This window comes from Neoarius graeffei, chromosome 4 (assembly GCF_027579695.1).
Source record: "Neoarius graeffei isolate fNeoGra1 chromosome 4, fNeoGra1.pri, whole genome shotgun sequence".
Lineage (NCBI taxonomy): Eukaryota > Metazoa > Chordata > Actinopteri > Siluriformes > Ariidae > Neoarius > Neoarius graeffei.
Window position 1 is genome coordinate 46,949,707 of NC_083572.1, and position 26,615 is coordinate 46,976,321.

Below are 26,615 nucleotides of genomic sequence, written 5' to 3' on the forward strand. Positions count from 1 at the left end.
ACACACACAGTTCTCCATGATTATTGGCACCCCTTCTAAAGATAGTTTTCTTGTTTAAAATTGAATACGATCTTGATTTTTATGCACCATTCAAGGTCTGAAAACACTTTCCTTTTTTGTTATTTTGACCAGTTGTCATTTTCTGCCAGTAAATGTTCTAAGTAATTTTTTTGGGTGGTTTATTTATTTATTTTTGTGGAATTTGGGGGAAAACGTCAGTAGTTTATGGACTAAAACAATGTTCATATTCCTCAAACACGCATAGTAAAACCAAAGAAACTGATAATTTTGCAGTGGTCTCTTAAATTTTTCCAGGGGTGTGTCTGATATATAATGATTCAGTTATTAGTAATACTGTATATACATTAAAAAAAAAAGTATTTACATGCTCAAATCACCTTCACAGTGTTGTGTATCAAGTGTGAGGAAAAATTCGAAGGGTTCAGGCACTCGTGAAGTGTTTCCTGCACTTTTATGATTAGATAACAAGTGTACATGTGTCTCTTGTAGTGTGACCGGATACCAGAGGAGCGTCGCTATGGTCTTCCCTTGAAGAGTGTGTACATGAGACAGATTGACCACATGGTTGGCCTTTCATGACCACATCACCGACAGCTGGAGTTTAGCACAAAATCTCAAACCTCTGGAGAGATTTAGCAGTGTGGCCAAACTGAGAACTTTTTTTTTTGTATTATTGTTTGTTTGCACAAGAACCTCATAGGAATCATTCAGCAGCTCAATGGTCCAGCACCTTTGCCTTGTGCTGAATGGTTAGTTTGGTTCAACCTTGACATTGCTGCATTAGTGCAAGCTTCTTTTACAAAGAGATACTTCAGGGGATTTGCAAATCAGTTAATTTCCTCAGTAATGTTAACATCATTAAGAATGAGTTGGCATTACATTTGACCAGTTGGTATTTTAAAAATTAGGCTGCATTCCACGACTTAACACACTTCTTTTTTTTTTTTTTTTTTTTTTTTTGTCAACTTCACTCTTACCATTTCCCTGTCTGTTACCTTCTTAAGGGCTATTAATATATTTATCTCAAGTGACGTTTCATCATTCATGTAGTTTGAGGGATCATCATTCAATATCAGTATAGATTTCAACTCACCCACTGTTCTTTTTCAAACATGCAAAAATGACAAATCAAACTAGTTAGAAAGATCTCTGACCCTTTACATAGATCTGTAAAGAGTCCTGCAAGAAGCTCATGTGACTTAGGTTGTACACTTCTGACTCATGAGGGGAAGTCTCTGAGAGAGTGATTAATAATATTATTTGTAGCATCATAGTTCTGTAAGATTCTTTCCAACATTTGTGGTTTTTTGTTTTTTTAATTATTCAGGGCTGACTGGTGCTCTAGGAGTAGCAGTGTTCTTATTCCGTGATATATAACCAGTATTTCAGTGCCAAATTTTCTTGTTGTAATGGACCCTGGACAGTTCAGATGTTCTGAAAAGCTTGCACCATGTGCCTTCCAAAAACATGCAGCAAATGAAACTGTTTACAAGACCTTCATTCACTCAGCAATACCTTGTTCTTCCATGCTCTTGCTGATGATTTTTAGTTTGCATTGTGTTGCACAGACAAGCTGAAACCCCCCACTGCAGCCAATTAAGTGTCTTTTAACCCTCCCTCAGTTTATATTTCTTTTGCGCTGCTGCTGGTAATTTTGTGACTCCCCCCTGGTCAAGTCTCATTTATATTCATGATGATGGAATAGCAATGTCATGGAGCGAGCATGTGCCTTATACAACTCGGAATCTCTGGATCATCCTCAGGATCAACTTTTTTTCATCATGTGTTCATACAGTGCTATTTACTATCAAAGACTGATGTGAAAGTTGACTAATGTAGCAACTGTGTGATAGCTAGCCATCGGTATTGGTAAAGACATCAAACTTTGTACAGATTTGTGATTTTCAGAACAAAGCCATAAAACAGGATGCGGGGATTTCTTAAGGGGCTATCGATCAACACTTATTCAGAGAATCAAACTTCTCTAATGTTGTAGATGTAATTTTATCTTGATTTTTATTTGATTTACTTAATGGTTGATTTCATTGTAATGATTCTGTGACCATTACTGGATGGTGTGATGCATTATATATGTGAAAAATGTGTGATGGAATTCATATGTGAGGTTTCAAACTGAATTGATTAAATGTGCAATGAGATTTTAAGGGCTTCAGGAGTTCCTGAAAGTGGTATGATTTTTATTTTTTAATGCTATTAATTTAAAAAAAACTATAGAACAATGATTGTTTTTACACAGGTTGACTAAATGAGAAGGTTTTGTTTTTTTCTCTTTTTATTTGGGAGGGTGTTTTGGATCTACTCATCCGCTTATAGAGATGGTCACTGTCAATCTACACTACCGTTTAAAAGTTTGGGGTCACCCAGACAATTTTGTTTTCCATGAAAAGTCACACTTATTTCCCACCATAAGTTGTAAAATGAATAGAAAATATAGTCAAGACATTTTTCTGGCCATTTTGAGCATTTAATCGACCCCACAAATGTGATGCTCCAGAAACTCAATCTGCTCAAAGGAAGGTCAGTTTTATAGCTTCTCTAAAGAGCTCAACTGTTTTCAGCTGTGCTAACATGATTGTACAAGGGTTTTCTAATCATCCATTAGCCTTCTGAGGCAATGAGCAAACACATTGTACCATTAGAACACTGGAGTGAGAGTTGCTGGAAATGGGCCTCTATACACCTATGGAGATATTGCACCAAAAACCAGACATTTGCAGCTAGAATAGTCATTTACCACATTAGCAATGTATAGAGTGTATTTCTGATTAGTTTAAAGTGATCTTCATTGAAAAGAACAGTGCTTTTCTTTCAAAAATAAGGACATTTCAAAGTGACCCCAAACTTTTGAATGGTAGTGTATATGAAGGTGGTATTCTGGCTGATCAACTTGTGATAAAACATCTCTCTCCTGATGGGAGCGTTGTCTTCCACAATGATGTCCCCATGCACAGGACATGAGGGCTCATTAAATGGTTTAATGAGTATGAAAATTAAGTAACTCGCATGCTAGGGACTTAAGTTACCACAGTCACACAATCATCTCAAGCCAGTTGAACACTGATGAAAGACTTTAGACTGGAATGTTAGTGCTAAAAGAATATCTATCTTGAGAAAGAATTGTTCATCCTTCTAGTATAGTTCCAGAGATTTGTAGAATCTATTGTGATGGTGGCCCAATACGTTACTAACATCCTTTTGGTTGGTTTTGCCTTTAATAGGTCACCGGTCTGTATATTAAAGAGCCAGGACTTTTGCTGGAATTGAATGGCAATTTGTAGATTCTTAAAAACTTCAATTAAAGGTTTGAAAACAATGGAATGTGATTTGGTTTAAGTGTAATTTACAGGGGTGTTTTTTGTTTTGTTTTCCATGACCCAAACTTTTGTTTAGTGACTTAAAGTTGTTAAAAATCTTGAGTTCACCCTGTTTGTTTACTCTGTTATTGACAAGACTCAGGGAAATCTTTAGTGCTGGCCTGATTATAACAGTTGTCGCAGGTGGTAAAATAAACGTCATTCCAGCACACATTTGATTTGCATGTTGCACATTTGTTCTTTTGAAGAGCTGTCAGGCTCTAGCTACTTGGGGATGAAAATCATTATGGTACAGTTATGTAATAACATATACACTCACCATCCATTTTATAGGAACACTGGTACACCTGCTCATTTTTTTTTTTTTGCAATTATCGAGTCATTCTATCATGTGGAAGCAGGACAGTTCATAAAAGCATGTAGATACAGGTCAAGAGCTTCAATTAATATACAGATCAAACAGCAGAATGAAGAAAAAGTGTGATTTCAGTTACTTTAACTGTGGCATAGTTGTTGGTACCAGATGGGCTGTTTTGAGCATTTCAGAAACTGCTGATCTGGGGTTTTCACACACACAAGTCTCTAGAGTTTACACAGAACTGTGCGAAAACACACACAAAAAAAAGACACCCGTGTATGAAGGGTCTGCAGGCTGAAACACCTTGTTGATATAAGAGATTAGAGGAGAATTGCTAGACTGGTCTGAGCTGCTAGGAAGTCTAGATTAAACCAAATGATCACTTTTTACAACTGTGGTGAGCGGAAAAGCATCTCAACATGCCCAAAACATTGAACTTTGAGGTGGATGGACTTCAAGGTTCAGTGTTGCAGACCACCACATTGGTTTCCACTCCTGTCAGCCGAGAAAAGGAATCTGAGGCTATCATGGGTACAGACTCACCCAAATTGGACAATGCCTATTTTGTTTGCTGTTAAACCAGGATGTGATAAAAGTTAATCAACTTATTTTAATAAGGTTTGGAGAATTTAACACAAGCCCTGTAGGTTTTGTTCGTTTGTTTGTTTACAGATTTGCATTTTTGTCACATTATACACCTTTTAACCCTTTGATGCAAAACATGGGTGAAAAGTGACCCGGCTGAGTTTTTATCTTCTATATCTTTGCAATAAATTAATTCCATCATTCAGTATTCAAGGTATTCCTCAATTAACTTGTTTTTGATCATCATACGTCCTTATTTTATTTTTTCCTTTCTTACTTTTTGAATAAAAACCCTTTTTGTATCACTACCCTTCTAATGCACAACATGGGTCAAAAACGACCTGCATTCATTTTCCAGGTTATTTCATGGATGGCTGAGTGTTTCTATGATATACTTTTGAAATAAATTCATTTTGTCATTTCCTTTTCCAAATATGCAGTAAATATCTTTTTGTTTAGCACAAATCGTCATTTTTATTTTTCCTTTCTTAAGTTATGAACAAGCACAGCTTTTGTAATTCTACATCAAGTTTACACACATGGGTCAGAACCGACCCGCATGCATTTACTCCAGCGTTTGGTGGGAACTGTAAATTGTGCTTGTGTCAGACATTTCACAGCTCAGCACAGCGCCCTTTGCCCATCTAATACATGGAAGTAATGTTTTTCAATTGTTCTAACATTACCTTAGAAAAAAATTGATTATGTTTAGGTTACCTTGAGAGTGAGTAGATTACTTGTCAGAAAGTTACAAGTAATTATGATTAGCTACCGAGCTGTTGACATATTCTACTTTAGTTAGCTAATTTTACTGTAGTTGGCTTAGCTAACTACATAGTTAAATAAATAACTGGCCCCATTCACTGCTAAAGTAATTACTTGAAACAAATTATTATAGTATTAAGACATTTAATTTTAAATCACACTTGGATGACCCATGTGTAGTAATATAAAAAGTATTTTTGTTCATACAGTAGGAAAGAAAAAATTTAATAAATGATTTGTGGTAATTAAAAACAAGATATTTAAAGAATACTTGGAATATTCAATCATAAAATAAATTGATTTCAAAAGATAGAGCAAAGAAAAACTCAGCATGAAATAACCTGGAAAATGAATGCAGGTCATTTTTGACCCATGTTGTGCATTAGAAGGGGTGTGCATATGTTTTGCATCAAAGGGTTAAAGGTAGCTAGATATGCACAAAATAATACTCAGAGGAAACTCTCTTTGCAAGATGAGTGTCTACAGAAGCTTTATTGTTCGTCCATACTTTCTTATGCTCTTGTCCACATTGTTTCAGTATTTATTTTTATAAAGCTAAAAGGAAAGCCATGAGATCCAGTGCAGTGTCTCAACTCAATTCAAGCTACACTGGAATATGAAACGGTTCTTAATGAGCAAAGCATCATAAGAACATAATATTTTATATCTGAAGCTCATCTCTTTTTCTTTTTTTTGTCATTCTGGTCAACAGGCATTGCATTCAAGTACATAATTGAAAAATGGAAAACACAAGCTTTAAAGTATGACCTATGCTGCTTGCGATACAACATATGTAGCTATGTTTTCGATTTATTGTTTTTTTTTATGAAGTGCATATGCAGGTGTTTTAAATGATACCATGCACCAAAATCAGAGACTAACCTGTGGAACACTGCATGAAATTATAACAGCTGAATCGCATAGTCCCAGCATAATCTGAGAGAAGCTAACATTTAAAAAAAAAAAAGCATTTCTGCCTCATTGTGCAGCTGATAATTACACTCCTTTACTGGAAGTTGCTATTGGGACCACATGACTGTGCAGTATCTTTCTACGGGTATGTTATTCTTTTGGAATAAGAAAAGACATTAGCAGCAGTATATACCAGTTCCTTCTTCTAGGTTCTAGGTGTTTTTGAAATTTTGTCATCTTGGAGAAAGATAAAATATAGGTGTTCTTCAGGCCTAGGAAAGAAGAAAAGATTTAGATTTGTAGTCTTCCCTGAGCTTCACATTTTACAAGCCTTTAAACATCATGTTGATACATCATGGATGGATAGATCATTATAGGGCTCAAAGATTATCTGGGCAACACAAGAAAGAATTTATTATTCATGCGGTTTGGTTGGTTTTATATTGAATATCTGGATATACTGAATTCTGAATAATAGTAAAAAAAAAAAAAAGCTTTTAGTATCACAGTATCTGTTTACTAATTAATCTGGTTAAAATTGTAAAAGCACATAACATACCATTAAATAATATATAACCATTTGTTTTTTTTGTTTTTTTTAATACCCATTTGCTAGGTAGATCACCTTTAGTTGTCAATACCAAAGCGATGTTTTTTGCTCTTATGTTTGTAATGTTCTTTGAGAGAAAGAGAGCATTCTCTTTGTTACAGCTAGAATGTTCTTTTTGTGACATAATTATCATATTGAAAATTAGAATTAATAGGACAGCTATTTTAAATCTCATTACCACATCATATTGCTATATTGGTTACAGAGCCCTCAATGATTATTGCCCCACATTTGGATGAAGTTGCTTCATGTCACACTGGGGGAAAAAAAGAGAGAGAAAAATCCAAACTTTAACTGAAATAAATTTATTCAGAGAAAAACAAATCCCTCATCAAGAAATAATTATTTTCAAAAAAATGCTCATGTGCCACTACTATTGGCACCTCTGCATTTAACACTTTGTAACAACCTCCCTTTGCCAGTAAAACAGCACCAAGTCTCGACTATAACATTTTATAAGGTTGGAGATACAGAGCAGAGCATCTGAGACCATTCCTCTTTACACAATCTCTCCAGCTCATCCAGGGTCCAAGGCCCTCTCTGCTGCACTTTCCTCTTTAGCTCAACCCACTGGTTTTTAATGGGGTTCAGATCAGGGGACTGAGATGGCCATGGCAGAAACTTGAGTCTGTGCTCAGCTAACCATTTTTGTGTTAATTTGGACAAATGCTTTGTCCAAATCAACACAAAACGCATGGTCTTGCTGGAAGATCCAGTGACGACCCAGTTTCATTTTCATGACAAAAGCAGCCAGATTTTGATTTAAAATGCCCTGGTATTTCATGGAGTCCATTATGCCATGGACCTTAACAAGGTTTCCAGGGCCTTTGGAGGAAAAACAACCCCAAAACATCGCAGAACGTCCACCATATTTCAAGTTGGGATAGGGTTCTTTTCATTATAGCCATCTTTCATCTATCTCTTTAAAAGCTCCATTTTTGTTTCATTAGTCCATGGAACACAGTCCCAGTCAAAATTGCAGTAGTGTTTTACAAACTCCAGATGCTTATATTTGTGATTAACTGACAGAAAAGGGTTTCTTTCTGGCACATCTTCCAAATAACCTGTTGGTATGGAGGCGGCATCTAATGGTGGGTTTGGAGACTGGGAAACCCCAACACTTTACTTTTTCTTGTAATTCACCAACAGTGATCCTTGGGGATTTTATTTTTGCCTCTCTTACCATCCTCCTTTCTGTATGTGGGGGAGAAATAAACTTTGGTCCTCTTCCAGGTAAGTTTGTAACAGTTCCAGTTGATGTCCACTTTTTTTTTTTATAATTACCCTAATGGTAGAAATTGACATTTTAAGTTGAGGAGCCTTTTTTTTTTTTAAATACAACAATTCCCTTACTTATGACGGTCAACAAACTTCTCCCTCATTTGGTTTTGTTTGTGTGTTCTATTATCTTTCCCATGTTGATGGATGACTAGGGGAATATGGCCTCTGCGTCACCTCATATTTGTACCCCAGTTAATCAGGAAGTTATGGATTACAGCTTGAAAGTTCCTACATACTCCAATCAACTCAAACATGTACAATTTAAATGGGAAATGTGCTTCAGTTAGATTGTGCTCACTATCATTTCCAGGGGTGCCAATAATAGTGGCACGTGTTTTTGATGAAAATAATGAATTATTGATGAGGGATTTGTTTTTCTTTGAGTAAATTTATTTCAATTAAAGGTTAGATGCTTCTCATTTTTTCAGTGCGAGATGAAGCTACTTCACCTATTTTCTAATCCTTTTTACTAATCTTTACAAGGGTTGCAATAATCATGGAGGCCACTGTATATCCTAATAGTGGTAGATTAGAAGCATCTTACCTTTACTCAAGAGTGGACATGTTTAAAAGAGACCACAGTCCTTGAGGTTTTCTTTGATGATAATGTCTGTCACGGCATCGAACACAAACTTCACGTTTTCAGTGTCTGTAGCACAAGTCATGTGCGAGTAGATTTCTTTGACATCTCGCCGCATGTTCAGGTCCAAGAATTGCACCTTGATGTAATTACCGGCATCTTCATATGTGTTTGGTCCTAAAATGAAATAGAACCACCATTTTTAAAGAGGTCTGAATTTTAGAACGTGTTCAGGTTTAGGCCAATATCTTACCATATTTGTGTTAAACCTAATATCAGATTAAATACTGATTTGAAGCTGCTACATTATGAAAGAAGCATAGAAAAGTATGTCATGTTATCAACAAAATATTTGAAATTACTATTATTAGTGGGTGGCACGGTGGTGTAGTGGTTAGCGCTGTCGCCTCACAGCAAGAAGGTCCGGGTTCGAGCCCCGTGGCCGGCGAGGGCCTTTCTGTGTGGAGTTTGCATGTTCTCCCCGTGTCCGTGTGGGTTTCCTCCGGGTGCTCCGGTTTCCCCCACAGTCCAAAGACATGCAGGTTAGGTTAACTGGTGACTCTAAATTGACCGTAGGTGTGAATGTGAGTGTGAATGGTTGTCTGTGTCTATGTGTCAGCCCTGTGATGACCTGGCGACTTGTCCAGGGTGTACCCCGCCTTTCGCCCGTAGTCAGCTGGGATAGGCTCCAGCTTGCCTGCGACCCTGTAGAAGGATAAAGCGGCTAGAGATAATGAGATGAGATGAGACTATTATTAGTGACACTAGTTACTTGAAGAAACCTCCATTTTTATTTGCCTTGTCAAGGAGTTAATTTTTGGCCAGTGCTTTGACATTTCTCGTGGTACAAACTCTCACGGTTACCAGAGGACTGGCCCACCACTGTAACCCTAGCTATGTAATAAGCGAGAGGCCAAGGGCTATAGAAACGGAGATCAGCACTGCCTGATGTACCTTAAGGGCCTGGTTAGTCCTGGGATGGGAGACTGCCTGGGAATTCCAGGTGCTGACACAGGAAGGACTTTTTTGTTCTGTATTGTTTTTACATCCAAATTTTGCTGTATAACTGGTTTCTGATACAACTCAATCAAGCTATTGTGAATACTGAATGTACTGCATATGGAGATGCTGGAAGCAGGGTTAGAGCAAAAATGTGCATCATCTGGTAGTTCTAAAGGAATGGATTGGAAAACACTGTTTTTTCAAGTGTTCTGGAATTACCATCATATTCAGGGAAGCACATGCTTAAATGAGCCTTCTTGATCTTCTCAAGGAAGACATCTTTCTTGTTGAGGAAGAGAACAATGGAAGTAGTCGCAAAGTAGCGGTGGTTGCAGATACTGTTGAACAAGTGGAGACTCTCGTGCATTCGGTTCTTTAAGAGACAAATGGAGAAAGTGGAATTGTTTACCTAATGCCATGACTTACTCGGTTCCAGCTGAAATTTGAACAAATCAGATAGCATTCTCAGAAGCTTATCTAGCATTAGCATGGCACCACATAATCTCACCACTTCATCATCCTCAACCAACACCATGTCGTAAGCACTCAGAGCAGCAATGAAGATGATGCAGGTAACGCCTTCAAAGCAGTGGATCCATTTCTTTCTCTCTGAGCGCTGGCCTCCAACGTCAAACATCCTATACACAGAGGATATAAGGTGATTGTTTTGGAGATGTTCTTTCGTCAGTGACATCTTCTCAATACATAGTCTGATTAAGCTATTCAGTTACAGTTAGGTCCATATATATTTGGACACTGACACAAATTTTGTTTTTTTACCTGTTTACTGAAACATATTCAGGTTATAGTTATATAATGGACATGGACATAAAGTCCAGACTTTCAGCTTTCATTTGAGGGTATCCACATTAAAATTGGATGAAGGGTTTAGGAGTTTCAGCTCCTTAACATGTGCCACCCTGTTTTTAAACGGACTAAAAGTAATTGGACAATTGACTCAAAGGCTATTTCATGGGCAGGTGTGGGCAATTCCTTCGTTATGTCATTCTCAATTAAGCAGATAAAAGGCCTGGAGTTGATTTGAGGTGTGGTGCTCGCATTTGGAAGATTTTGCTGTGAAGAAAACATGCGGGGGCGGCACGGTGGTGTAGTGGTTAGTGCTGTCGCCTCACAGCAAGAAGGTCCGGGTTCGAGCCCCGTGGCCGGCGAGGGCCTTTCTGTGTGGAGTTTGGATGTTCTCCCTGTGTCCGTGTGGGTTTCCTCCGGGTGCTCCGGTTTCCCCCACAGTCCAAAGACATGCAGGTTAGGTTAACTGGTGACTCTAAATTGACCGTAGGTGTGAATGTGAGTATGAATGATTGTCTGTGTCTATGTGTCAGCCCTGTGATGACCTGGCAACTTGTCCAGGGTGTACCCCGCCTTTCACCCATAGTTAGCTGGGATAGGCTCCAGCTTGCCTGCGACCCTGTAGAAGGATAAAGCGGCTAGAGATAATGAGATGAGAATGAGATGAAAACATGCGGTCAAAGGAGCTCTCCATGCAGGTGAAACAAGCCATCCTTAAGCTGCGAAAACAGAAAAAACCCATCCGAGAAATTGCTACAGTATTAGGAGTGGCAAAATCTACAGTTTGGTACATCCTGAGAAAGAAAGAAAGAAAGAAAGAAAGAAAAGCACTGGTGAACTCATCAGTGCAAAAAGACCTGGACGCCCACAGAAGACAACAGTGGTGGATGATCGCAGAATGAAGAGAAACCCCTTCACAACAGCCAACCAAGTGAACAACACTCTCCAGGAGGTAGGTGTATCAATATCCAAATCTATCATAAAGAGAAGACTGCATGAAAGTAAATACAGAGGGTTCACTGCACGGTGCAAGCCACTCATAAGCCTCAAGAATAAAAAGGCTAGATTGGACTTTGCTAAAAAACATCTAAAAAAGCCAGCACAGTTCTGGAAGAACATTCTTTGGACAGATGAAACCAAGATCAACCTCTACCAGAATGATGGAAAGAAAAAAGTATGGTGAAGGCATGGTACAGCTCATGATTCAAAGCATACCACATCATCTGTAAAATACAGCGGAGGCAGTGTGATGGCTTGGGCATGCATGGCTGCCAGTGGCACTGGGTCACTAGTGTTTATTGATGATGTGACACAGGACAGAAGCAGCTGGATGAATTCTGAGGTATTCAGAAAAATACTGTGTGCTCAAATCCAGGCAAATGCAGCCAAACTGATTGGTCGGCGTTTCATAATACAGATGGACAATGACCCAAACATAAAGCCAAAGCAACCCAGGAGTTTATTAAAGCAAAGAAGTGGAATGTTCTTGAATGGCCAAGTCAGTCACCTGATCTCAACCCAATTGAGCATGCATTTCACTTGTTAAAGACTAAACTTCAGACAGAAAGGCCCACAAACAAACAGCAACTGAAAACCGCTGCAGTAAAGGCCTGGCAGAGCATTAAAAAGGAGGAAACACAGCGTCTGGTGATCTCCATGAGTTCAAGAGTTCAGGCAGTCATTGCCAACAAAGGGTTTTCAACCAAGTATTAGAAATGAACATTTTATTTACAATTATTTAATTTGTCCAATTACTTTTGAGCCCCTGAAATGAAGGGATTGTGTTTAAAAAATGTTTTAGTTCCTCACATTTTTATGCAATCATTTTGTTCAACCCACTGAATTAAAGCTGAAAGTCTGAACTTCAACTGCATCTGAATTGTTTTGTTCAAAATTCATTGTGGTAATGTACAGAACCAAAATTAGAAAAATGTTGTCTCTGTCCAAATATTTATGGACCTAACTGTATGTCCAGTGCTATCATTGCAAATAATAAATGACAACATTATACAAACAAGACCATGCTAACATCTCTCCTCGACCTATTTTTCATTGTTAGCATGGTTAAAAGCTAAATTAATACTGTGTTTTGTTAGCTTGTACCTGAAGTTGAGGTCCTTGAAGGAAAACTGGGTCTCAATGATACCAGTTGTCTTAACTCGAGATCGTAGTACATCCTGCTCAGTGGGGACATAGCCAGGCTGGATCAACCTTTCCAAATCATTTAAATAGCTAAAGGGCAGAGGGAGACTTGTTTTTATATCACTGATAACCATTTTTGTAGACATTTGGAAACAGTTGCTACTGAAATTTGAAGTATCCCATTAAAGTGTCTTTAATCAAAGTAAGGGAGAGTAAACACTATATAGCCAAAAGTTTGTGGACACCTGACTATCACACCCATATGTAGGCCTTCCCTAAACTGTTGCCACTAAGTTGGAAGCACAGAGTTGTACAGAATATCTTTGTACGCTGGAGCATTTACAATTTCCCTTGACTAGAACGAAAAGGCCCAAATATGTTCCAGCATGACAATGTGCTGCAAAAAGTGAACTCCATGAAAACATGGAGTTTACCAAGGTTGGAGTGGAAGAACTTGACACACTTTTAGGCTGAACAAGAACGCTGACTGTGCACCAGGCCTCCTCACTTGGCATCAGTGCCTGACCTCACTAATGCTCTTGTGGCTGAATGAGCACAAATCCCCTCAGCCACACTCCAACATCTAGTGGAAAGCCTTCCCAGAAGAGTGAAGGCTAATATAACAGCAAAAGTGGACTAAATCTAGAATGGGATGTTCAAAAAGCACATATGCACTCACCGGACACTTTATTAGGTACACCCATCCACCTGCTGTTTTATGCAGTTCTCTAATCAGCCAATCCCTTGACAGCAGCACAATGCATAAAATCATGCAGATACAAATCAAGAGCTTCAGTTAATGTTCACTTCAAACATCAGAATGGGAAAAATTGTGATCGCTGTGACTTTCACTGTGGCATGGGTGTTGGTGCCAGATGGACTGGTTTGAGTATTTCAGAAACTGCTGATCTCCTGGGGTTTTCACACACAACACTCTCTCAAGTTTACACAGAATGGTGCAAAAAAAAAACCCCAAAAAACATTGAGAGAGCGACAGTTCTGTGGGTGGAAACGCCTTGTTGATAAGAGAGGTCAGAGGAAAATGGCCAGATTGGTTCGAGCTGTGGTGGTGTAGTGGTTAGCACTGTCGCTTCACAGCAAGAAGGTCCTGGGTTTAAGCCCAGCGGCCAACAAGGGCCTTTCTGTGTGGAGTTTGCATGTTCTCCCTGTGTCTGCGTGGGTTTCCTCCGGGTGCTCTGGTTTCCCCCACAGTCCAAAGATGTGCAGGTTAGGCTAATTGTTGGTTCTAAATTGACTGTAGGTGTGAATGGTTGTTTTTCTCTATGTGTCAGCTCTGAGATGACTTGGTGACTTGGCCAGGGTGCACCCCGCCTCTCACCCATAGTCACCTGGAATAGGCTCCAGCTTGCCTGTGACCCTGTGATAAGCAGCTACAGATAATGGATGGATGGTTCGAGCTGCCAGGAAGAGTATAGTAACTCATATAATCACTTTTTACAACCATGGTGAGCAGAAAAGCATATCAGCATGCAACAGCAGAAGACCACATTGGGTTCCACTCTTGCCAGCCAAGAACAGGAATCTTAGAACCAAAAACATGTCCCTATTAAAGTGGCCGGTGAGTGTAGGTGTGATAATTAGGTGTCCACAAACTTTTGGCCATAGAGTGTTTGAGACAGTGCAAGACAGTTTATGTATATTTGTTTAAAAGATAGACAGTGGCATTTAAACATACTATCCAGCAGAGTCATTGAGCTGGTATTCCGAGGCTCTGTCGAAGCATGCTTGGATGCCAGTGTCTTTCCACAATTGCAAAATGATGTCAGACAGCTCCTTGGGCATGGTGCCCTCCTCAATAGTGTCAGCTAAGTGCATCAGTTTCCTGGCATTGTCCTATAGAACAAAACCCATACACACACAGCTGGTAATGCAATATACAGTCATAGGGATATTCAACATACTGTATGTATAATCACAAATATGTATAATCATAATGAGAAAACCTTCAGACACATCCATGCCAATACCTGCTGGGCAGCATCTCCATAGCCAATGTTGAGCGTGTTCATAGCCTTTACAATAGCCATGATCGACTGCAAGGTGTTACTGTAGATGATAGTAATGAACTCCAGGCACTCTTCTAGGGAGTAACCATCTTTGTGGATAATTCTGTAATGGTAACAGACACTTAGCTGAATGAGGCATATTTAAAACAGTGAAATGTGTGATCGTTTTAAGGTAGTGAAAAAAATACTGATGTTACATTATAGTGGATGTAGTTTCACTATAAATTTCTAGTGTCCAGAAATTTTTGGTCATATTTCCAAAATACTTACTTCATCTGTTTGACAATTGTGCTTTTCCCTGACTCACCGGCACCTGTGAAAATATAATACAAAGCACTGAAGGGATTTGGGATTTAATACATTTAATAACAGATTCACTGAAGCTAATTGAATTTTTTTCTTATAATTTTTTTCTTGAGAGAGAGACACACACACACAAATGATAATCCGTGTTTCAGCTTCGAGAAAAAAAAATACAGTATGTAGTTTATAGAAAATATTGTTGTGTTTGTACAGAGCTTTATTTGAAAACAATCATTGTTGATGAGATATTAATCAATTCCATAAATAATTCAAGACCTACTTTGTAAAATCACCAATGTTGGACTAATCTCAAGAGTTGAACTAAATGCAGCTGTGTAGAAGGTAACATTGTTGATTTTACACTACAGTTTGTTTAAACACTGTGAGTCACGGCCTGAAATGTCTCAGGTACACAAAACAAGGTCATTTGTCCATTTTAAATTTGGACCAAAAACTCCACATCTCACATTCATACTGTTCAAGTTTCAACATCCATCTATGTTTGAATTTGCTGGTTCATTTGATCAAGTACCTCACATTCACCAGAGTCAGTGATCATTCGTTAATCAAATGACAAATAATTAGGTTTGAGCTTTCTATTAAATAAGCTAGAAAGGTAGTAGCAGGGCATTTTCATTCATTAATGTCCCATCGTTGTTTATATACAGTAGAAAGATAATATTATTCACATTGGAAGTCACTTTATGATGGTCATAGCAATGATCATCTAGTAAACTGTACCTGTACAGAGAAATGCACCGTTTGCATGCAGTTAATGTATATTAATGAAGTTCTATGTAGCTTCCTCTGGTCTCTGTGATTAGGGAACATTTTATATGACTGAAGAAAGAAATCTGCTACTATTTGGAATTCTTCCAATCCGGAAAAGTCCTCGTCCTTCCCTTGTATCTATATCTCCAACAGGACTAGAATAAGAAGCTTGAGGATCATTACTTTAGCACTAAGCCTCTCAATGCTGATGTGATCAAGAACCCATAGTTTCTTATCCCTGACCCAGATCCAACACAAAGTCAAACTCAATGAAGTTATGAAATACCAAAAAACGGGGGAAAATCTGTCTTCAGTCACTTTTAAAATGGATCCTTCAATAAAGCCCATCTTTACAATACATATACATTGTAGGTTATTACTATAAGATCAAGTCTTGCTGTTTTATCAACAACCAGTAGAAATCTCTAGATATGTCTAGTTTCCATAATGTTGTCATGCCATTTAACAGGCCTGTAAGTATAATATTTACACATATCAGTCCATCTTCATAAACTCGGGCTCTGACTGTTCTTTGCTCATGCATACTGTATAGGCTCAGTGCTCTTTACCTAGTAACAGTAGTTTGACAGTCCTGGCGTCCTTGTCAGCATCTTCCTTCAGCTTCTTCTCTAGCTCACGGGAGTGTTTTTCCTCAGCGCTTGCCCCAGCCCCCATGTTCAATATAAAGTTAGTGTGAATGTAGAACCACTAACTTGCCTCTAAGGCCCACCAAGTGCAGTCAACTATGCAGTTCTCACCTACACTGGCTCCCTCTCTGTGCTGAGTTGACCAGTTGTTTCAAGTCTTAGAGGGATTTTGGATTTTGGGGATGTGGTTGGTCACCTGGGGGTGGATGGCCAATGAGGAACAAGGACGGAGACACACTGGGGGGAAGATTGACAACAGGTCACCTGAGATTTAGGTAGAATATGATGTGGTCAGCAAAAGGTCCTAATCTGAGCACTGTGTTCTCAGGCACATTGAGGCTGCTTGAAGAGAGGCTATAAGATGCTGTATGCTAATACATTCTGCATGTTCACAAATCTTAGTAACAGTGATTATATAAATATTGAAGCTTTGATGGATCATATTTGGAAAATAATAAAACTAAATCCACTAACATAGCATGTCATTGGGCAATTTAATCAGGCCTATATAAAGATGTAGCAGAACTAGTATCCTGAATTTTATTCAAAAAAATTACATTCTGATTGAAAATTATGTCAATATAATTTATACACACAAAGAATCAATATTAGCATTATAAAAATGAAATGAATGGTTATTAAAATGTCCAATGATGCCATTAATTTTAACATTACGCTTTAGCCCTATCAACAGGTTCTTAATATCACAGACCACTTTCACAAATAACATCTTGTTATTTATGCATGTCCTGTTTCATTTGAGAGATTAACTTTAATCTAAAAATACTGCGTGTGTGCATGTGTGTGTGTGCATCTATGTGTCTGATATAGTGGCTATTTGAAGAATGGGATAGCACACTTAGTTCTTGGATTTACAGTAATGCTCAGCCACTCCTACACTGACATTTTAACTACTTTCTTTATTAAGTATATCTCTCTACATGAAAGATATTTTGTAACTATTTACTATTGTTCATATCCTTGAAAGGAAAAAAAATAACTGATTAACAGCTAGCAGCTCAGACATCTGTGACAACAAAAACCTTTAAATCTCTTTTATAAGTAAAATCTGGAAAAGGCCTATGAGAATCTGAACAGCTTTCATTCAACCTGTGAATTATCTCATTGTTAAACTGTCATCACAGTGAATATTCAATACCAGTTCAGGTCCTCGCTATCTATCTGGCTTTTGAAAACCTGCTCCTAACTTGCATTATAACTTTTCCTCTGATATTTTGATTTAGTTATTTTGCTATTTTTGTATTATTTTACTATTCCTTTATGTGCATTACACTGTAAACAAAAGTGCCCCAAAATGATAGATGTTATTCTCATGTTATACAGAATATTATCTGTTTACATTACATGTTTATACATGTATGTCATGGCCTAATGGTTAGAGAAACAGCTTTGGAACCAAAAGGTTGCCGGTTCAATTCTCTGGACCAGCAGAAATGGCTAAAAGGCCCTTGAGCAAGGTACCTAACCCCAGGCTGCTCTGGGAATGTTGTACGTTGCTCTGCATAAGTGTGTCTGCTATGTAATGTGATCCTGTATTTGCTGATTTTGTGAAGGAAAAGTGAATTTTCATTTTTTCACATCTCCCACTGCATAACACTTACAACCCCGATTCCAAAAAAGTTGGGACAAAGTACAAATTGTAAATAAAAACGGAATCCAATAATTTACAAATCTCAAAAACTGATATTGTATTCACAATAGAACATAGACAACATATCAAATGTCGAAAGTGAGACATTTTGAAATTTCATGCCAAATTGGCTCATTTGAAATTTCATGACAGCAACACATCTCAAAAAAGTTGGGACAGGGGCAATAAGAGGCTGGAAAAGTTAAAGGTATAAAAAAGGAACAGCTGGAGGACCAAATTGCAACTCATTAGGTCAATTGGCAATAGGTCATTAACATGACTGGGTATAAAAAGAGCATCTTGGAGTGGCAGCGGCTCTCAGAGGTAAAGATGGGAAGAGGATCACCAATCCCCCTAATTCTGCGCCGACAAATAGTGGAGCAATATCAGAAATGAGTTTGACAGTGTAAAATTGCAAAGAGTTTGAACATATCATCTACAGTGCATAATATAATCAAAAGATTCATAGAATCTGGAAGAATCTCTGTGCGTAAGGGTCAAGGCCGGAAAACCATACTGGGTGCCCGTGATCTTCGGGCCCTTAGACGGCACTGCATCACATACAGGCATGCTTCTGTATTGGAAATCACAAAATGGGCTCAGGAATATTTCCAGAGAACATTATCTGTGAACACAATTCACCGTGCCATCCGCCGTTGCCAGCTAAAACTCTATAGTTCAAAGAAGAAGCCGTATCTAAACATGATCCAGAAGCGCAGATGTCTTCTCTGGGCCAAAGCTCATTTAAAATGGACTGTGGCAAAGTAGAAAACTGTTCTGTGGTCAGACGAATCAAAATTTGAAGTTCTTTATGGAAATCAGGGACGCTGTGTCATTCAAACTAAAGAGGAGAAGGACGACCCAAGTTGTTATCAGCGCTCAGTTCAGAAGCCTGCATCTCTGATGGTATGGGGTTGCATTAGTGCGTGTGGCATGGGCAGCTTACACATCTGGAAAGACACCATCAATGCTGAAAGGTATATCTAGGTTCTAGAGCAACATATGCTCCCATCCAGACGACGTCTCTTTCAGGGAAGACCTTGCATTTTCCAACATGACAATGCCAAACCACATACTGCATCAATTACAGCGTCATGGCTGCGTAGAAGAAGGGTCTGGGTACTGAACTGGCCAGCCTGCAGTCCAGATCTTTCACCCATAGAAAACATTTGGCGCATCATAAAACGGAAGATACGACAAAAAAGACCTCAGACAGTTGGGCAACTAGAATCCTACATTAGACAAGAATGGGTTAACATTCCTATCCCTAAACTTGAGCAACTTGTCTCCTCAGTCCCCAGACGTTTACAGACTGTTGTAAAGGGAAAAGGGGATGTCTCACAGTGGTAAACATGGCCTTGTCCCAACTTTTTTGAGATGTGTTGTTGTCATGAAATTTAAAATCACCTAATTTTTCTCTTTAAATGATACATTTTCTCAGTTTAAACATTTGATATGTCATCTATGTTCTATTCTGAATAAAATATGGAATTTTGAAACTTCCACATCATTCCACAGCATTCCGTTTTTATTTACAATTTGTACTTTGTTCCAACTTTTTTGGAATCGGGGTTGTACATTAAAACCAAACCATTCAAAATATTTATTATCATAGTCCTGTTTCATTTTCCAAAAACTGGGTGTAGTGTTTGTCATACTGAAACTCCTCTAGGAGCCGAGTGTTTGTGTTTTTGTGCTGACACATTCTACTCAATGACATATAACACTGCAACAGTAGTGGATATATGCAGTTATTTGGTAGAGAAACTGCAGGAATCCTTTTAAACAGATGAGGTAAGATCAGGATCAGTTTCAGCCATGAGTAGTTTATTAAATTTGATTGATTACAAATTGCTGTCAGTTGGTGACTCTAAATTGACCGTAGGTGTGAATGTGAGAGTGAATGGTTGATTGTCTCTGTGTCAGCCCTGCAATGATCTGGCGACTTGTCCAGGGTGTACCCCGCCTCTCGCCCATAGTCAGCTGGGATAGGCTCCAGCTTGCCTGCGACCCTGTAGAACAGGATAAGCGGTTCCAGATAATGGATGGATGGATGGATGGATGGGCAAATTGCTGTCACTGACTTACAAAGACTTATGTGGCCTGGCACTGCATTGTTTACCAGAAGTACGAGCTTGGAACCATGCATTTTATGTGTTTGGGTGCTGGCTTGCTCTGTGTTCCAAGAATTAAAAGAGAAAACCAGCAGGTGGAGACCCTCCTCCATCTGTGCACTACTCTAGAAGTTTTCCATATACTGTACTATATATCCAGGTGTGTGACAAAGGGAAAAAAATGTGGCTCTGTTATGATGTAAGGCACATTTTGCCGATGTGTTTCAGGCCCAATGAAAATCTATAAACACAAGATTTATGCATACATTTGACAAATCAAGGTACGCGTGTATAAATATATATGCATTTGACACCATATGGACACACTATCTTTTTATCTAAATGTTACAACTTTAGTACAGGCTACACATAGGCATTATCTTATCATTCATCTTAACAAAGAAAAAAAAAATACACATTGACCAAACTACCACACTACTTTGATCAAGCCGTATCAAATTTATAAAGCCAGTTTCATCAAAGCTTATGTAATAGTGCTCCCAGCAACTTCAGTTGTGTTTACATTCTACCCAGTGAAAAGTTTGGACACACCTACTCATTCGTCTGTTTTTCTATATTTTGACTATTTTTCTACATTGTAGAACAATACTGAAGACATCAAAACCATGAAATAGCATATGGAAAATATTTGGAATTATGTGGTAAACAAAAAAGTGTTAAAAAAAATGTTTCCTGTTTTAGGTTCTTCAGCGTAGCCAGCGTTTACCTTGATGATGCTTAGCACACTATTGGCATTATCTTAACCAACTTCATGAGGTAGTCATCTGGAATGCTTTTCAGTTAACAAGTGTGCCTTGTCAAACGTTCATTAATGGAATTTCTTGCCAATAATTTGACCGTTTTGAAACAAAGTAATATCTTTTCCATGATCACGGGATATGTCTTCTGACATTTTTTAAGAAATGAGAAGCTACTCACTGCATCAGTGAAGCATTAATCACTGCAGTAATTATCCAATCAAAGGTTCTTCCAGATGGTGACTTTTCTTGGGCCAGGCAGTACGTATGTACAGTATGTATGTATGTATGTGTTTGTTTGTTTGTTTATTATATAGACACAAGTGTGTTCCTGGGAAATTTGCCACTTTTTCATTCAAACTACATCCAGGACAATGAGTAACATCTTTTCCAACATCCTCACTCATGATGATATCAAAGAATTATTTTGATAAATTTGCATACCTTTTATATGTGAATGTGTAAATATAATATAAAGAAAAATACATGTTGGCTTGAAGATATGAAGTTTATCTTTTTGTGTTGAAAAACTCATATTTTTCTTACGAAATACATCCCGGACCTGAGTAACATAATGTCCGATATCTTCACTCGTGAGGATATCGATGACATCACTCCCAGTGTTTTCCCGCTAACTAGACTCACGTTTTCAAAATGGCGAACCGTTTTAGAATTAAAATTCTTTTGATTAACTTGCGTATTTTATTTTGAGGATGTGTCTATATTATAAAAAGGATATTACATGGTGGCACAAAGATATGAACTTTATCTTCTCGTGTTGAAATAAAGTGTTGCTTTGCTCACTTGTGAAATATTTTCATCACTCAAAGATAAACTTCATATCTTCACACTATTGTGTAATACAGTGCTCAGCGTAAATGAGTACACCCCCTTTGAAAAGTAACATTTTAAACAATATCTCAATGAACACAAACAATTTCCAAAATGTTGAAAAGACAAAGTTTAATATAACATCTGTTTAACTTATAACGTGAAAGTAAGGTTAATAATATAACTTAGATTACACATTTTTCAATTTTACTCAAATTAGGGTGGTGCAAAAATGAGTACACCCCACGACAAAAACTACTACATCTAGTACTTTGTATGGCCTCCATGATTTTTAATGACAGCACCAAGTCTTCTAGGCATGGAATGAACAAGTTGGTGACATTTTGCAACATCAATCTTTTTCCATTCTTCAACAATGACCTCTTTTAGTGACATACAGCACACCTAATATTTGGGTAAAATGTCTCTTCACAAGATTCACCTTGACCAAACATTTTTGTTTACCATGAACAAGCTTCTGGCAGAATTCTGGTTGGATATTTCACAACTCTTCATGGTAGAATTGGTAGAGTTCAATTAAAAAAAAAAATTCTTGGCATGGACTTGACATATAAGCACGGTCCATATATTTTTAATAGGGTTGAAGTCAGGGCTTGTTTTAAGCTTAATGTGAGCCTGCTTTATCCTCCACAACCAGCTCTGATGCGTGTTTGGGTTCCTTGTCCTGTTATAACTCCCAAGTCCCAAGTTGTGTTCAAGCTTCTGATGGTTTATGTTGAAGAATTCTGAGGTAGTCCTCCTTCTTCATTATTCCATCCACTTTGTACAATGAACCAGTTCCATTGGTAGCAAAATAGCCCCAGAGCATGATGATCCTACCATCAGTTGGTACAGTGTCCCTTGGTACATGGTGGTCTTTGTGGCCAAACAACTCAATCTTTGTCTCAGCTGACCATACAGCTTTCCTCCAGAAGGCTTTTTTCTTTGTGTGTGTGGTCAGCTTCAAACTTCAGTTAAGCCTGAAGGTGTGAATTTTGGAGCAGGGGGTTATTTCTTGGATAGCAGCCGCTTCGTCCATGGTGATGTAAAACTCACTAAACTGTAGACAGTTATCCATCAGCTTCCAGTTCATGGCAGGGCCGTGCCATGGTGGTTCCCAGGTTGTTCCTGAGCATCCAAACCAATTTCCTTTCAGCTGAGGGTGACAGTTTGGATTTTCTTGAAGCAAAGTGGCTTGGCAAAGTGACTACACCTCACAATAACTTGGATACAATTGTTTGAACTGATCTTGGAATTTGCAGTTGTTTAGAAATGGCTCCAAGAGACATTCCGGAGTTGTGTATATCTGTGATCCTCTTTCTCAGATCTGCACTGAGCTCCTTGGACTTTCCCATTTTACTGTGTGTTGGTCAATCCAATGAGTGCTGTAAACAGACCCTTTTTATGAAGGCACAGAGAAGCTACCAGCTGTAGTCAATCATAATCACTAACAGGGAGTTAAGAGGCCTAGGCCTTGGCAAGATAAGAGACATTTTGGAAGTTTCAGCACCTCTGAATTAATAATCTAAGTGAGTGGATGTAAAATTTGACCTGTATGTATAATTTTGACCCTGTGTTGATTTAAGAAAACCCAAAGAAAATTAAAACTTGTGCACTAAATTCTAGTGGGGTTTTTTTTCATGAAAGATGTATGCTGTACAATCATTCTGCCACAGAAAAAGAATAGTTCAAAGAAATTACTGAAAGCCCAAATATTGCCATGACATTCATATCCAAGATGACATTCATGTCACTGTATGTGAACTTCTGATCACAACTGTATATAAATTATCCTATTATTTTCATTATAATTATCTGACTTCCTCTATTAAAATATTTAATTATTACTTCATTTATTTAGTCTAACTGTTGAACTATTTCACAGGCATTTACCTCTTGCATTCTGTGGAAAAATTCAGAAGCACAGTGAATTACAGTCCGCCTAACATTCACCAAGATTAACATAACTGACTTTTCAATTAATTTATTCAACTGGTGGAATGGTCATGAGGGACTCACCATGAAGCACAGGTCATCAAATCCATTTAGTAGCAGCTTACTCTCATACTGAGGAAAGCCCATGTGTTCCAGCCACTCCCCCACCGACTGCTCTAGCACCCGGCTTCCTGCAGCATCTGCTGAAAGAGGGAGGCGTTTGAGCAGTGAGAAGCCATTCAGCCTGTAGCAGCGGCACTCAGAGGCCGAGACATGGCACTGCCACATCATCTTCGGCCAGAAAAGCCACAGACAACAGCAGCAGCACGGCACGATCCAGGCTTGGTTAAGGGGCCACCAACAACAGGGGCCCGCAAAACACAGAGATGAAAATGAGCCCTTGTTGGATGGAGGGCAGAGGAGGTAGAGATCTGTAGGTAGTCCTTTTTGAAGAGCGGCTTCAAGGAAGCAAGTCTGGTTTGGAAAGATAATTTGGCATTATCCTAAAGCGAAGAAATGTAGAGGGGCAATGCATACATAGTTCATTCTCTTTTATTCAATTCAAACTATTTGGCCTTAACCCTTGTAGGGTCTTCGTTTTTGTGCTACACAGGGGTAGCTGCTGGGTCGGGTTGGCCCATGGCATTTTTGGGTCCTTAATTCAACCTATTGAAACCTTTTTTTGTTAAAATACTCAGCAGATGTTTACTTCATCCCATTTGCAAGTAATATAAACAAAACTTGTTACATTTGTTCCCTTCACCTGTGTTAAATCATATGATTATGAATAGAAATGCTACTCGTTTTTGTTTATTTTTTTATTAAAATGTAAAAACATAAGGAATTGCATCATAAAACAGCCACAACTGACAATTATCAACAAATTGACAAATTAAGCAAGTTTGCCCAGAACTATTTCATCAGAAATTTAACCTTATCAGGTCAGTTTACACTATATCTGCCTGAACAACATTTAAACTAGAAGTCCCAGAGAGGGGCCATTTGGCCTTTTTACCTAGAAAACCCACAAGAGGGCCAATTGGCCCCAAGTCCTCCCTGTAGACATTCATTTTGTTATGGAAATGTGGCTGTTAGTTACCTTACAGCTTAGAAATGAAATCTTACAATGCCTGTTGAATGTTGAATCTCTGCATCTTCGTTCCTTGGAGAGGAGCTTCTTTCACCACAAAATTCTTGAGGGAACTGAAGCAATAGTCCATGTGCACTTGTCTGCAAACAATTGTCTGGTTGCAGTCACATGAGTCGTTATGGTCACATGGGACATTCACATGTTCACATTTTAGAATAGAATGTGTTTTTATTCCTCATTCTCACATTCACACAGAAGTAGCCAACATGACTTCACCACTGAAGTGTGAGAAATGTGACCCCCTCACCCCACACACTGCCACTAACAGCCTCATTACCATAACAAAACGAGTGATTAGTGTATTGGGGAAAAGCGGTCGGGCCAAATGGCCCCTATGTGGGTCTTCTAGGTAGACAGAAAAATGCTGGGACTGCTAGGCCCTTTGAACACGGCCATTTTCATGCCAGGCTATACCACACATGAGGAGCAGAGTTTCACTGTGTGCATATTTTGACATCCATATGTTGTCATTTTCAAGCTGCTGACAGTCTGATCCTATGCCTGGCTGCTCAGTGACTGATCTTGTGACTTCCTGCTGGCGGGCTGGTCCTGAAGTTCTCTTTCATTTTGATGCAGGCTGACGGGCTGGTCCTACGGCTGGCTCCACACAGGCTGGTCCTGGCGCCAACTGTTCAGAGGGTTGTCCTCGCCGCTCATATCGTCCAGGCTGCTGAAGGTCTGGTCCTGAGGCTATTTTACTTTTTGGACCTGGCTGATGCTCATCCTCTTCTTCAAACTCAGTGTCAGACTCTGAATTTTCAGAAATATGATCCTCATTTTCTGAAACTTCTTCCTCTGCATCATCTTCAAATCCTTCTGTCTCTTCCAGTATCAATTCCAAAGCAGTTTGAACTGAAAATCGCTTTGCCATCTTGTGTGGTATGGAACCACACTGACCGAGATATTTATACTGTCTCCCCAAGATTCTTTCCCGCAGGGCAGAGGGTGAAATGTTGCAAGAAATGTTGCAACCTAGTGTGGGAACAGCACTGGTGGCTCACACTAAGCTCATCATTCACCTGCTTTACTCTCTCCCTCCCCCTCTCTCACACACACTCTCTCCCTCCCCCTCTCTCTCACACACACACACACACACACACACACACACACACAGAAAGGCCCAGAAAGGAGGTAGGGGAAATGAGGGTACACAGGACCTATGATTTCCACACTTTAACTAGCCCTGGGTCCAGTGGACCCGAAGACCCTGTATGTAATACAAATGTGAAGGGGGTGTGTGTGGGGGGTCAATTATTTTTTTTCCTGATTTATGTTCCTCACAGAAAATGAGCCAAGGCCAATGAATCTCAGTTTGAAAAAATATTTATTTGTATCATTTTTCTTAAGATGAAAACTGAAAACGGGTCAACACCGACCTGAAGACCTTACAAGGGTTAAAGGGGAGAGGGTTAGTGTTGTGAATGGAAGATCAGAATGTGCTCAGGGAACCTGGCGCTGCAGCAAGATCATCACACCCACAGTGAGCTACAAAGAGGCAGCAAACTCCCTGATATGCATATGTTCTTTTCTTAGAATCACACAACCCTTTAGTTTGCAAGTCTCAACCAAACCTATTTGGTGGTCTGTAAAACAAAAAAAAATCTTTCTGTGACTTAGGACTTTTTGATTTTCCAAAACATTATTCATTATTTTCTTATATACGAGTACTATTTTAGGTCTATTATATCTATCACACTGAGTGCTCTAAAAATCACTAGATAATGTTGCAATTGAACTACAATGGCAACTGCCTAGAAACAGGATACTGTTTGCATCATGTCTGCTAATCTTGAAGATGAGATTCATGTCACATTTATGATGCATACTGTACAATCATTCTGCCACAGAAAAAGAACAGCTCAAAGAAATTACTGAAAGCCCAAATATTGCCATGACATTCATATCGAAGATGACATTCATGTCACTGTATGTAAACTTCTGACCACAATTGTACATATTAGCTTTGATCATATTAGCTTTGATCATGGTGCACATTCTTCATGGCATTGTTTCAACAATCTTATGTCATG

At 38.7% G+C, this 26,615-nt stretch overlaps 2 protein-coding genes across 3 annotated transcripts in view; one reads left to right on the forward strand and one right to left on the reverse strand.

The window, feature by feature from the left end:
* Positions 1 to 3,569, forward strand: part of edem1 (ER degradation enhancer, mannosidase alpha-like 1) — a 77,082-nt gene extending 73,513 nt beyond the window's left edge. The window contains exon 12 of the mRNA XM_060919281.1: positions 511 to 3,569. Coding sequence (XP_060775264.1) covers positions 511 to 600 — 90 coding nt within the window. The 3' untranslated portion in view covers positions 601 to 3,569. The remainder of the gene's footprint in view (positions 1 to 510) is intronic.
* Positions 3,570 to 8,433: 4,864 nt separating this feature from the next.
* On the reverse strand, positions 8,434 to 24,594 carry gnat1 (guanine nucleotide binding protein (G protein), alpha transducing activity polypeptide 1). 2 transcript variants are annotated; one of them, XM_060918221.1, is made up of 9 exons: positions 24,561 to 24,594; positions 23,520 to 23,635; positions 14,696 to 14,738; positions 14,387 to 14,528; positions 14,095 to 14,252; positions 12,360 to 12,488; positions 9,958 to 10,087; positions 9,669 to 9,822; positions 8,434 to 8,624 (listed from the first exon to the last, which is right to left on the reverse strand). In XM_060918221.1, exons 3-9 carry the CDS (start codon positions 14,698 to 14,700, stop codon positions 8,434 to 8,436), a joined length of 909 nt encoding a protein of 302 aa, XP_060774204.1. In that variant the 5' UTR covers positions 14,701 to 14,738; positions 23,520 to 23,635; positions 24,561 to 24,594. The 2 variants fall into 2 exon arrangements, with proteins under 2 accessions (XP_060774204.1, XP_060774203.1); XM_060918220.1 differs by lacking the exons at positions 23,520 to 23,635; positions 24,561 to 24,594 and adding an exon at positions 16,069 to 16,174.
* Positions 24,595 to 26,615: the final 2,021 nt, after the last annotated feature.

What these genes read in the sequence shown, in the direction of transcription:
- gnat1 (XM_060918220.1), bottom strand. Translation starts at nt 16,174, where the DNA reads ATGGGGGCTGGGGCAAGCGCTGAGGAAAAACACTCCCGTGAGCTAGAG. An exon ending in TTCAAGGACCTCAACTTCAG is followed by an intron (nt 10,088 to 12,359) that starts GTACAAGCTAAC and finishes CTCTGTGTATAG; the next exon opens with GATGTTTGACGTTGGAGGCC. An exon ending in GTGCTTCCCTGAATATGATG is followed by an intron (nt 8,625 to 9,668) that starts GTAATTCCAGAA and finishes ATTTCATTTTAG; the next exon opens with GACCAAACACATATGAAGAT.